Source organism: Fukomys damarensis, unplaced genomic scaffold, assembly GCF_012274545.1.
Source record: "Fukomys damarensis isolate Sample0158 unplaced genomic scaffold, DMR_v1.0_HiC HiC_scaffold_19, whole genome shotgun sequence".
NCBI lineage: Eukaryota > Metazoa > Chordata > Mammalia > Rodentia > Bathyergidae > Fukomys > Fukomys damarensis.
Window position 1 is genome coordinate 14,132,237 of NW_022900931.1, and position 14,526 is coordinate 14,146,762.

Sequence of the window (14,526 nt, forward strand, 5' to 3'; positions counted from 1 at the left end):
ACACACACATATTGGTCTAGAAATGTTCATTTGTTTTTCCATTTGTACAGGGGTAATGCACTGTATTAAATATGTAAGGTCTTATCTACATGGGTTTGATTACAGAAACTAATAAAGTGTTCTCTAAATAACGAAAAAAAGTAAACATTCATCCCATGTTTTGATTGCCATATATATATATATGATATATATTGTATATATATCATTCCTTACACCCAAACTAAAAAGTATTACCACTGCCTTTTGCAGAAGAAAAATGTGAGACTCCCTCGCAGAATTTTTAAAAATTTGCCCAACATTCTATACCTTGATTATATGTAGAAGAGGAAGAAAAAGAACACAGGCCACTTTGGATTCAAGACTCATGCTTTTACACATGGGCAGTAAAGCATATAGACTAGAAGTATAGCATGAAGGTTGAATAGTTACACAAGCTTCTGTATTATTATTGTTATTTATTTGCATAACTTTTAAAAAGTCTGCCAACCATTCAATAAAATGTGAGAGATCTCACGCACTTCTCACTGAACAGTTTTCAGACAGATCTCTCTATTGAGAGAGGAAGGAATATATTTATCTAATACAGTCCTACTTAAAATATCTTGCTAATATGCTGTCAACTACTTTTCAGTTTAAACTCAAAGGTCAAGGTGAAACAACACAGTTAAGAATGTCTCACACATATAACTAGAAAGAAAAAAAAAGCCTTGATAGCAGTGGTTAAGAACAGATTATAGCTGCTTTACAGTTCAGATTGACACTCTTTTCTTAAAAATGTTGCATACGTAAACACGAGGGTATTAGAGAAATAGCACTGTAGCTACTACATGCTTAACAAAACAATCCATCACTGTGATTTTGTAAGAAAAGCAAATTTTCAGTTTTATAAAAATATATTAATACATTTATACATAGTAAAATAGAGATGGCCATAGTACGATATATTAATAGTGTATTTTTAGTAAGAGGTACAGGTGATATATTCTTTCTATCACTGTAACGCTTGCGAAGAAATTCACTGTCTTTTCCCCACTGACATTCCCGATGTTCCAAATCTCCTTCCTAACATTACCCATAAACTTGCAGATTATTTGAAATCAACCTCACTTTAACTCTGTAATAGCTTTCACATTTGTATTCTTTTCATCAGGAAGTAAGATACCTCCATTAAAACAAGCTTGGGTTCAAAGGGTAAATAAAGCCTCACTTTGGAGGCTCAAATCTTGAGTCCTCCAACTCCTAACTGTGTAATCTTGGGCAAGTTACTTAAACTTTTCTGTATGATAGCTTGCTTATTAGGGCACTAACAGTCCCCACATCTGGGTGATTTTCAGTGTTAAATGAGTTAGCTTAGGCAAACACTATGAATAGTGCCTTTATATGGTTAGCACTATGTATATGAATTTCCTATGTTTTATTAATGATAAGTTTTTTATTAATAAAAAAGACTATGTACACTGTTTTTAGATGGGAACATTTCCCATTTTTTTCTGTCTACTTAAATTATAAAAAATCTTTAGTTTCCATTCCCTCCATGAATATTTCCTGATCTTCTGATCACTCCTAAAGCACATATTTGCTAGCATATCATTTACTTTGGCATTTCAAATTTTCTCATGAATGTGTAACAGGTTTCCCAATCTGGACAGCAGTTCTGAGGCAAATTCCAGCGAATCATCTTTCTTTGGAATTCTCAGCAGTACCATGATAGATGTCCTACTGCTTAAGGTTGATGCATGGTCCATAAATTCTGGTGGATACTTTTATTTCAGAAAACAAGAATTTTAAATAGCAAATGCATTTTAGGTAAATAATTTAAATTTGTATTCATATTGGCTTTCATTCAGTGACACGCCTCCTTTACAATTTCATCTCCTCTCAGTTATTGCTTTACATCCCTTCCAAACTATTAATCGCAGCATTCTCAGCTGGTTCTCATTGGCTGAGCAACTCTCGCGCTCTCCCATCTTCACGCCTGGGCATGTTATGCTGTCTGCCTGGAAAACTCTTCTCCCTGGCCCTTTCCTGATTCCCAGTCCCCGTCAGACCCACTGCCTGTACCCCACCTAGTCCTAAGGAATTTTGTCTTAAAACCCAGCATGTCAGCAGTTTGATGCATCCCCGAACTCCGGGACGATGCTGTCTTTCCTCAACATAGATCTATTTAACATGAACTACTCTCTTCTGTGAGTCTTTTGCTTCTCCGATGACTCTGATCAGTCTAAAAAAGGGAAAGAAACTGGATTTTATGTGCCCCAACTTCCAAAGAGCCTAGCATAGTGTTTCTATGCTTTAATAAAAGAAAAAGAAACGGTATGCAGTGGCACATATTTGGGGAGATTTCATTACAAATTACATATTTTCCCCTACCAATATTCCAACAGTACAACCATTATTTATTATTACTACTGAGTTTTCTGAGGAGGAGATACTTATTCACCTTTTAAAAAATGAATCCATTTTATAGACTTTTTCCAAATTTGAATGAGATATACATTTTCACAAGGGAGGCTCAAAATAATTCTTCTGTGGTTACTTTTTAAAATAGAGAAGCTTTGGGTGGGTGTGGTGGCACACGCCTGTAATCCCAGCACTTGGGAGGCTGAGGCAGGAGGGTCACTGTGAGTTTGAGACCAGCCTGGACTGCATAGTGAGTTCCAGGTCAGTCTCAACTACATAGGGAGACCCTGTTTCAAACAAAATAAAACAAAATACCCCCCCCAAAAATAAATAAAATAGAGAAGCTTTAATGTTTTAAATCTAGGATTCCCATATTTACTCATAACCCACTAAAAGGTCAAAGATCTAAAGAAAGGGCAGCAAACTCTTAAAGTTGGTTGTTGTTGTTCTTTTACACATTCACAAGTGCTTTGATAATTTTTTTCAGCTTTAATTGAGTTTATTGGTACATTTTAGGGATACAGTACAGTTACAGTGCTTTGATAATTTGATTTTAAAAGTTAAAGCCAAAAGGCTGAATAAAGTCAGAAATATTTCTAATACCCCAATTTCAGATGCCAGGAAAGTTTGCTGGAGGGAAAATGGCTGTAGATTACCAGTTTACCTCACGCTTTCTTGGAAAAGATGCAATACTGAGAAAATGATTTGGGTACAGAAAAAATAGGGCTGTGTGGGATATGGCATTGCTAAGAAACTACCCACGCAAACTACAGAGCAAAAGGAGAATCGATAGCCTGTGTTGACAGCTTTCTGTATTCAAGAATTTGTCTGCTTTGCTTGACGAAGATTAGTTGACTTCTTGCATTAAAGAAGTTTGTCTTGCTGGGGCTGAAGTGATGGGACAATAACTAAGCACTAATTGTGCATAACCAGCACCAAAGATATGCAGCCCATTATGGCATGTAATAAATGAAGCGAACACAGAAATATATTAGGTACTTTAATAACGATACCAGAACAGTATTTTGCAGCCGTAAGAATGTGAACAGTTTTAGAGTCAAAATTTAGGAGTGTTTGTCTTACTTGACTAAGTTCTTCTGAGGAGATAGACTTAATTGTGAATGCAACTTTTTATTTCAATGGGGAAATAAAATTGGTAGATGATTTGTAAATGGTATTAACCTCCTACAATTACTTTGCATCATAATAGAATTTAGGCTGAGCGTAGCACTTGAATGATGTTTTCATTTTCTGTGCAGAAGCCAGATAAAACAGGTAAGACTTCCCTAATAGAAAAATAGACAAAGGACATCAATAGGCAGTTCTCTAAAAGAAGAATACTAGAGGCCACTAATAACCAAATAAATACCAATCAAAAACTATAATGAGTTACCAATTTCCATTTCTAAAAGTTAAAAGAATTTTTTTGAAAAATAATAATTTCCAGTGTTAGAGTATGTGAGAGGGCATTAGTAGGTTTTGATGTGAGAAAATTAGCATAACTTTTGGGGAAAATATTTTAGCAATGTGTAACATAAGCCTTCAAACTGCTGTGCCCTTGGTCTAACTTATCATCCTCCTGTGAATTTATCTGGATATGATTTGAGGATTTGTTTATAGAAGCCATATTAGATTGATAAATGAAAAACTTTTGAAGAAACAACCTACACATCAGATGACACAAGAGTGCTATAATATGCAGTGCTACAGCTGTAAGCCTGAACACAAGATAGCTTAAAATACTTTGAAAGAATTTTAAACAATGGTAAAAAGGAATTTAAAACAAGCAAGGAAGTCCACATTTCAAACACTAAGATTCTTTTCTGTTACTTTTTTAAGAAACAGCTTAAACATGGGTATAATATAAAGTAGATTGTACATCTAATCTGTATTATATACATAGAAAAAAATTGTAGTGGTCTGTATACTGGAATATTAATATTTGAATCTAATTCTTACTATAAACATGATATTCATTATACTATTCTACAGGACCTTATTAAAAAAAACTTTGCATTGAGCAGGAGTTTTGAGGGCAAATCACACAAACTTGATGGAACTAACATTTACTGGTTATGTACTATGTCTATGTGTCCTCAGAGACTATATTTTCATTAAAATTCATCAAGCATACTAATTTTTAAGTATTATATTTTAACAGTATGTATTTTAGTCCTCTGAATTCTCTGCATTTATCACATAAAAGAGTATATACCTCTCTGGAAATAAAAGTAAAATTTCAATAATAAAAAGTGGGTTAAAGTCATAATTCTTTTGAGTTGAAAGGTTCTGAAATTGACTAATTCAGCTTCCTTACCTTACATTACTGTGATTTTTGTTGTTATTGTTTTTTGGTTTTTTTGTACTGGAAATTGAACTCAGGGCCTTGAGATTGCCAGACAGGTGCTGCACTGCTTTCCCTGGCCCTCCATTGCATTACAAATATAGAAAAATGAAGCTAAGAAAGGTAGAGTGGCTGAAATTAGATTCTAGATTCATTGTGCAAAATTCTTTCCCTTGCTGCTCTCCAATGCTGGTAACTGTATAATTATTATCTCTATCTGGCTCTGCCCTCAAAGAGATTTGAGACAACTTAAAAAGTACATATAGAACAGGGTTAACGTTCCAGAGAAGATATCAAGACAGAGGTAAGCTATACATATAATAAATAAGATGGAAACAAAATACCCATTACAAATTCTGGTATATTTGCTTGAATTCTCATTTGCTTGTTCTCAAAAGCAGCACAAAAGAGTAAAGATATTTTAAGCAAACTCTTAGAAAGCCAGAAAACCAATAAAAAGAAGAATAAACAATAAGCCCCAAAGTTAATGAAGGTATCCCACGTTTGGGTATGTGCTCTTACAGGGTGCATTTCTTCCCAAGTTGGTCTTAGGGCCTTCCACTCCCTTGCCTTGTTTCAGGCACTGACTGCATTTTTGCAAAAAATACGAAAAAGTACTGAGATTAATTACTACTCACGTGAAGTATACCCACATCCCCCTACCGTTGTCACCTATTAAGTCGATAGCCGACCCAAAGAGCTTTTCCAGCTATGAGAAGAAACCTGCTCACCTCTGATTACAAAGCTGACAGGCGAAACAGTCCAGGTGGTAGACATTGTCCTTGGCTCTCATCACCATCTCGAAGGCAGGGATGAGCTTACTACAGGCAGCACAGTTTCCTGTTACACCGAACAGCCTAAAACAAAAAAAACATGCTTTTCTTCAAACTCAGGGAAATCTGAGATTCTGCATACAGAACACATTAATATTCCCTGTAAAGCTATCGATACACAATGCCTTCCGATGTACACAAAGTGTATATATAAATGCTATTCTGCAAGGCATACTCGGTTGACATTTCTTAATGAAAATCACATCTTGTTTGAAAAGCAAAGGTAAAAGTAAATACATTAGGAAGCTTATGTAACCGCTGACAAACAGAAGTCAACAGGGGTGAATTTACAGCAAAAATGTACTTGTTGGCATATACAATAAGTACAAAAGCAATGTAACTTTGATCTTAACATTATATGTTAAACATTGTAGTTGGAAAAGGAACCCATTTGAACAACTCGCTGTTTTTTTTTTTAACAACTAGATACAAAAAGGTTTGCCATTATTATTAAAGTACATTTATAACCAAGCCATTTAAATAGTCAAAAAAATATAGAGGGCATGAACCTTCTGGCCCTGTACCATAGCTACAGCTATGATTATGTTATTCAGGTAGCACATTAAAGTAAATGAAGCTGTAAAATATACAGAGCCAGATGAGGAGCTGAAACATAATATACTGTCAGAACCATTGGAATTGTCTGGAAAGAAAATATTTTTTTTTAAATCCTATTTGCTGTAGATACCTGAAAATGTTATTGTAATGACCTAAAAATAGTGCACAATAAAACATCTTATCATTTCATAATGAAACGAAACAGAATTATTTATTCCAAGTGTACTGGTACTATTTAAAACAAGTCCCTTTAAAGTTGTTAATGGTGGCGAAGACTTATTACAAGTAATATTTTGTGCGTCGTAGTAGTTAATGCACTTTTTAACTAGGGAGCAAACTAGATGAAAAACACCACATCTGCCAGTTTCCTTTTTTTCTCCAGCATCAGGCTGACAGGAGGAAAAATATAATGGCTCTCATGGGAAAGAACAAATTAAAAGCAGTTCTAAAGTAATGAATTCAAAGGTGCTATGGAGAAAACTCATTTTGGTTATAAAAATGTACTTTAAAAAATCTTAGCCTTTCATTTTATTAAATTGAAGCATCACACACAAACACGTGAAGTCTCTCTTCTCACTACTTTCTGCATTCTCCAAAGATAAGCCTTTCTTTAAGGGATGCATGTTCGCCCTTAGCTTTGTAACCATTTCGTCTTACCAGGCTAATGTCAGTTTAGTTGGACAGAGTTGAGAAAGTGGTGTCTAAATGTTTGGCAAAGTGTGCGATAAATGTTTATCCTCCTGTTTTTCTTAGATTGTCTCTTGAAAAACGTAAGCGCCTTGAGGGTAGAAACTGCAGATGCTTTCTAAACAGTGTGCTAACGTAACCTGAGGACGTGATACAGGTAAGCAAGACTTAGAGTTGAGAAGATTTAATTCAAAATTGTTTGAAGCTTTTCTTCTTTAATGAGTGCTTGCTGTAAAGAAAGCATGACTCAAATAACCTGTGTGTTCTCAGTGTAAAGCTCCATAATTTGAGGGATAATTTCTCCTTAAAAAGAACTCCACTGAAAATAGAATATTTCACATCTGTTACTGGCATCATTAAAAATGAAACCATCGCAAACTAAAGCTTTCATCCTATTCTTCTGTGAGCAGAATTTTTTCAGTCCGTTTTTCAAATTTAACATGGATTTCTGAGTGTACCTCACATGGTCTGCTCAGGAGTCCGATCATTTATGTGTGCCATCGGCTTCTTCTGTTCTTTATTGTCTTTGAGAAATGAGGAAAACATAACTGCCCTTTATTCCAGAGATACAGATATATTTATGGATATAAAATCTGGCTAATATGAGATAAAGCCATTGTTAAGAATTACTCAGTTTGCACATTCCTAATAAACACGCACACAATGCCATTTTGAAATTCTGGACCTAGTTTCTCCCAATTTCAATTGCTCTCTCTAGCTGAGCATTTATCAGCTACCTGATTAGAATTTGTTTCCACACAAACCATTGATCATCAGCCTATTACTAGGCAAATGACAGTTAATTACCCACTACATTAACCACTGGGACCTGAGACCTGCTTCTGCTGCCATCAGTCAACATGATAAATGTGGCAAGTTCAGTAATGCATGGCCAGCCCTGAGCTGCCTGCTACACTGTGAACAACCCTCAATCTCACTTCCAGGCCCAGGAAAATCTATGGCAATCTGCATAATTACAAGCTCTGGGTTAATAACAGACAAATGATTTGTTGCATCTAAACAAAGTCCTTGGAATGGTCCCGGTCTCTGGTGGCTGCCCACACGGCACAATGCCACTGGTATACTTTCCACTACAACGTGCGCTAAACAGTTCTCTGACGTTATAGCCTTCCAATTTGTTGCCCTCCGATTTATGGATTCTGCATATGTGATTTTTAATCATTAAAGGACTCTTGAAGCAATATTATCTTAATTATTCTCTGCTGTAACCAGGGAATTAGGCTTCAGATAAAATTTTCTTCTTCCACGCACTTTCCCTGCCTCGCTGGAGGCTCCATCAGTTTCTATCTACACCTGGACTCTGAAATCCTAATGATGAATTATTGCCCCTTTTCCTAAGAGGGCGAACCTTACAAGGGAACATTTTACTGAACTGTCAGCTCACAGACTGAGTGCGGAGATGCGGAAATCTGATCTAATTTACTGCAAAACGATGCATTTGTTAGACTTTTCCCTCAGTTTTGTCCAAGGATCAAGAGATCATTCTGCAACCACATTCACATGTTCCTTTTCCTCAGGGGGGCAAACCCAAGATTCTCCAGGCCAGGAAACAAAGTCATATTTTATAAAATGGGTTTTGCAAGTGTATGTCATCCTTCTGTCTCCAAACATTATATCTGGATTCTTGGGTGAAAAAGAATTTTCATATGTATGAATTGAGCTCAAGGCTGGCTAAAGGTCCTCAATGATAAGGTTTTTTTTTCCAGAGGTGGCTAAGAAATATTCAAGAAGAGTGTCTCAGTTGCCTAATTCATTGAGACTGTTCATAATCCTGGGAATTCATATAACCCCTTCCACTGCACTGGACAGTCTCTGATTCATTTATGAAGAGGACATTGATCCACTTTTCATTTGAGCCAGAGATCTCTGCTAGCTCTTGTTTCGAGTGTGTGCAGTCCCATCTTTGCCAGAGGAGGGACTTAAAGGCTCCGAGGAGTATGAAACAGATAAAGCTTTACTTCAAAATGAATCATTTTTGAAATTTTGACTTAAATTCATCCTAGTATACCAGCTCACAAATTCATGGTAAGGAAAAAAAACCTCACTGATCTATTTTGCTTATTTTAAAGATGTTATATAGATTATGAAACCATGGGCAAGGGTTAATTTGCTAATTAATGGGCCACTTTCTTCTCTGCCATTTATGCTCATAATAAGCTTTAAGGAATATGATTTTTACCTTATTCGTTACACACTACCAAAAGTAGGCCCAGCATATAAAAGATGATACGTGTGCTTGATACAATATCAATGCACATGACTATTTATAGGTGCCTCAAAGGATGTTTCTGTCCCTTTTCCATTCCATTTTTGCTTTCTCTATCTGGTATTGACAATCTAAGAACAGACGTGAAGAGGAAAAACAAACTGATGACTTTCTTATGGCAGAATGCAGCTTATCTGTGTGTTGTATTATAGTCCCATGCTGTAGTGAGCATGCACAAAAACTGATTTGTTGGAGGGGGCATAGTAAGAATTAAGAAAAATGATATTATATTTTTAAAGGCACCTGGAAATGTTTGTATTGTTACTAACTGTTCAACAGCTTCGGTAACACAGTCATAAATCAGATGGACTCTGTAATGGTTTAGTACATAACCATTTCTAAAGTTCCTGGGGGTGGGAAGTAGAGAAAAACTCCAGTCATGTACTCATTTAACTTAGCAATAATAAATATGGTTTACTACAAGGCATTGGAGGGAAATGAGTGCTCATTATATTAGTGTCTTATTTCACAGTGTCAGATGTTTCTATAGATTTTTTTTTAACCAGGTCAGTGGCTCTAGTAGCTAAGTCCAATTTTTCCAATCTATAGGAAGTTTACTATTAGGCTCAAATTAATGTATTACGTGGAGAAAACATACACATAAATATCAGTGCGGTAAGCATTAATTCTGAATAAGGATCAATTTCTTAGTCAGGAATCCTCATTTAGTGGCTTACATACACATGAATTTAATAGTAATTTTTTTATAATATTGAAGATAAGACTAGTACATATGACCTTCTTTCTTGAGAATAACTAGAGATGAGCAGAGAAAGAAAAGTTGGGTTTTCCAAGGGTATTAAACTGGTCAACTGAAGGTATCTTTCACGTGCTGGCTCAAAAGTGAATATGTGGCAGGCAGGGACCAGGGGAAAAAATGAGAACCAAGACTTGTCACGTAGAGGTACAAGATCTCAACAATGAATGTTACTGTACTGTATCCCTAAAATGTACCAACAAACTCAAATAAGCTGAAAAAAAAATCCACAAAAGTGAATATGATATTTGGGAAAGAAGGGAACATATTTACAGATTGAGAAGGACAATTGCTTTTTTTCTCATTACATGGTTTCCTGTCTTTTCCTAGTTCACTTTTTTAAATGAAGGAGGGCATGGTAGAAAATGAAAATAATTTAAACATCCAATTCTGTTTTAAGCTTAAAATGCTCACATTACAGGACTAGAGAGAGCTGGGGCCTATTGTTCCCTGTCAGGCTGGGTCTTTTCTTGCTCTCCACTGTCACTGAGATAAAAAGCTTGTGGGAGTTAAAAACAGTTAAAAATAAAACACTGAACATTCACAGATATATAGAGAAAAATAGAAGACATATTTCACATGATTTTGAGCCATACCCTTAACTATTGCAGTTCAGTTTAGCACAGATTTTCAGAATTTGTGCTTAGAGGTGATACTGACTTTTCCTAGAGTTCAGATAGAAAAGTTAAGAAGTTGATAGAATTTTAAAGGAACAAAATTCATCTTCTGTTTAAAGGAAAGCTAATGATTATTCATTTCATAATTAAGTACTTTTATTCTATGATGTGAGCCCTAATTTAGTTTAAATTCGGTCTTTGTATGTGATGTTTCTCTATCAAATATATAGATCAGATTAAGCAGAAACATAAAAGCCATTGCTAAAAGTAAATCTTAATATATATTAAATCTACAAGGTGTAGTATATATTTACATTCTCTACACTCACCTATGCACACACACACTAAGCAGATATTACCCTGAAGGAAAGGGTAAGAAAGAGTATGAAGAAAATGAAGTTAAACTTATTAAGAGCCTAACTATAATTTTAGAGAAAACTACCAAAGGCCCATATGGTATGATTGTGCATTTGTTTTAAAAAGTGTAACTTCTTATGCAAAATAGCAGGCACAGTTCATGGTACTGAGGGAATGCTCAGGTTTAATGAAGTCTGTCTCACTTGGTGAAAGGCGTTAGACCAACACAGATGAGTTCCATCACAGAGCCAGCTGGAGGACAAGCAGGTAGGGCAGGTAAGGGGTGCTAGGAGATAGAGTGAAACCAGCACTTCTCTTAGTGGAGGTTAAGTGTGTTAAGTGGAGTAGGGAAAGAAACGTGGGCAGCCTGGATGGGTGACTCCAGCTTGGATGACTGAAGATTTCTGTTCAGCCCATTCATATTTCAAGAGTGTCCTAGGAATGTTGTCCTTCTTCTGTACTCAAGCCAAACTTTGCTCTTCTTGTATTAACACAGAATGCCCACAGACAGAGGGAGATTGGGTGCTCCAGTCCAACTCATGGCATAAACGCTAGCACCTATCTACCAGCCCTTGGGTGGACTTACTGAGTATTGGCTCGTGATCCAACTCATTAAAGAGCAACATGGTGAAGACAATAAAATTGCAGGTTAAAAGCTATTCCCAAATCAAAAGAGGAGTAGATTTAACTTTCTGGGATTTTCAAATTAATATTTGAAATCTTGAATTAGTATTATGTTGGCAAGAACAGAAAGTTTTCAAAAAGAATGCTAACGTCTCGGGGATGCAGCTCAGATGTGAATGCCCCACCTATGTTTTATGAGAGGGTTTGAAGCCTTGGGCTTGGTCCCCAGCACCACAATTAATAATAAAAAAAAAAATTCTAAAGGTTAAGAAAGGAATTGGATGAAAGTCATTGTCTAAATATTGTATATCAGGCAGAGAAGAGGCAGAAGAAACCTTTTGGGAAGATTTACTAATTTACTGTTAAACTACACTGCATGTGTAAGAAGCTATCTTTCCATGAGAATCAAGTCACTCTCCATGAAGATCAGACAGAAGTCCCTGCCACTAAGTCAGAATGGACTCCAGTTTGGTGGCTGTGGTTCACTTTGCATTGTGTTAGACTTGAGATATTACAGGGAAACAAAATAAGCAAGCAAGGTATTCCATATCTGGTGTGTAAAAATACAGTTTTCACCCAAGAGCTGGTCTCTTTCCAGTTTGAATTAGCTCATGAACAACCATTCCTCCTTGTGTTTCAGCTGTGCTGGATGGGACAGTTGACTTCTGCCACCCTTGGTTACTAACCTCCTGACACGTGGTTAGTCTGAAATGACACACATTCTACACATGACATTCATACTGAATTTCAGAGCTTCACACCCAAAAGTAAAGTAATTCCTGAATATTTAAAAAATATGGATTAGAGAGAGTTTACCTCCTGACACGTGGTTAGTCTGAAATGACACACATTCTACACATGACATTCATACTGAATTTCAGAGCTTCACACCCAAAAGTAAAGTAATTCCTGAATATTTAAAAAATATGGATTATAGAGAGAGTTGGTAATCTTTTGGAGACATTATAGTAATGTTATATATCAATTATATAAAATAATTATATATTATATAATTATAACATAAATTATATAATTATAAATTATATACTAATATGACATAATAACTTTATAATAATTAATATATAAATGTTTAAAAAATAATTTCATCTTAAGAAAACTTTCATTTGCTACCAAATATGACAATTATAACTTTTAAACAGAGACCCATAGATTTGTAAAAAAGCTAGAAATCTCTCCTTTAGTCTTCTGTGGAAACTAGATGGAAAAGTTAAAAGTCAGGGACATTTTATTTTAACTTAAAACTTAAAAATATGCATGCTAATGGCACAAATCCTTATAACGCATAATTTGGAATGGATGTGAATGTCCCACCTATGCTTCCAGCTGCAGCCTTACTCAGGCTTATTGAAATCCTTTCTAAATTTGCTATTTTATGGTCCACAAAGGCAGCCACAGAATAACATTCAAACAAAAGCAAGTTGGCACTGGCTTCTCGGTCCTGTCCTTGCTCCACTACAGACAGAGAACACATCCTGTGTCTACACACCAAACTTTGCGTATTTATAACGGCTAGCATGAGAACCTGACTCTCATTATCCAAATCTGGTCCTTTTCTTGCTCTACCTCTTTGGATTTTGTTCCTGAAAAAAAAAAAAAAAAAAGGTAAAAATACAGGGCTGTTTTAAATAAAAGCCTCTAGGTTTCAGACCTGACTCACAGTTATGGCATTTAGGGCCATCATCTTCATCTCCACGCCTGACTCTGTTAGAAGTTTGCACAGTGCTTAAATATCATATTTTTAATTTTAATAAATAATCGTCAATGTCTCCACAGACCCATTTTCCCAAAGCCTTAAGAACAGGTGTTAGTGTTATTGGTGATCAGCACAGCAGCCTAGTGGGAAAAGCTATTCAGAGAAAAGTAAAATTGAATATTTTCCCTCAATGCTTGATGAAGACAATACTTCTAGGCAAACATGGCAATTGTACCAACGTTGCACAGAATTACAAAATCTTAGACCTCAAAAGAATCTTTTGTTACTAGAACAAAAGAAATGTCAAGCTCACTCCTCATTGTTGTGATATTTAAAAGATAAAACTTTTCAAAAATTCAGATACAGTTATGGAAAGCCCTATAGTACTAAAAGGAAAAAGAAAACAAGAAAGTGGAAAATGAGAGACAGCAAATATAAACTGAGAATAAATTTTTAAAAGGGGGCAAATATTTATCTAATCACAATAGCATCTCTGCTCTATTGTTAAGTCCCTCATAAAGAAAAAGAAAATCAGTTGCAATAATATGAACATAAAAAGCTATTTCCACTTTACAGATATTGTGATCAAATTAGTCTTTATAGATCTTTTCTTTGATAAAGCTGTCAGTAGATTTATATAAATTTTACAATTTTATAATAAAATCTTTTAAGAGTGCTTTTAAATGATAGTCTATTCTACCATGAATTTCAGAAAGCTTGTCTACTTAGAATTGAATAGTTTTTCTAGATCAAAACTTTCAAAGTAACTTTCCTAAAAATAAGCACTGAAATTTTTTGATATCGTTACAGACCTTTTAGAGGCCCATAATTCTTCTTCTTCTTCACACTTTTCTTCCTATATAGTATACATAAAAGTGAAGAAGGAAGTAAGAGAGGTGCTTATTTGAAAAATTTTTAATCCTTCTCATAGGTAGTGAACTTTGAATAACTGAAATTGTCACCAGAAAACAAAAATAAAGAGGAGGGGGAGAAAGTGTTAATAATAAAATGATAAAACGTCATTAACAGTTGGCTGAGAACTAATCTTGGGAAAGACCTTTTTGTTGCTCGGCCACATAAGCTACTTAATGTTTTCATGTGTCAATTTCACCATATTTCCAAGGGCCATCCATTCATTTACACAGACGGGAACACAGGCTTGCTAACGCTCCTGCGAGACACTGTGATTTGAACTGCAATGCAAAACTCATTTGTTCTGATGTTAACTGTACCTTTATAGCCAGAGATTATAATTTAGTGACAGTAATTGTTGATTAGTTGTAAGAAAGAAACAAATAACTTACCGTGAATAGGTAAGGCAATTATTTATTCTTGCAGCTAGCCAATA

General features: G+C 35.3%; 1 protein-coding gene across 3 annotated transcripts in view; it reads right to left on the reverse strand.

Annotated features, from left to right (window-relative positions):
* The window catches only part of Lmo3 (LIM domain only 3), a 60,078-nt gene that overhangs the window by 7,538 nt on the left and 38,014 nt on the right, over nucleotides 1–14,526 (reverse strand). For all 3 annotated transcript variants that reach the window (XM_010615971.3, XM_010615979.3, XM_010615951.3), the window contains one exon: nucleotides 5,476–5,601. In XM_010615971.3, coding sequence (XP_010614273.1) covers nucleotides 5,476–5,601 — 126 coding nt within the window. The remainder of the gene's footprint in view (nucleotides 1–5,475; nucleotides 5,602–14,526) is intronic.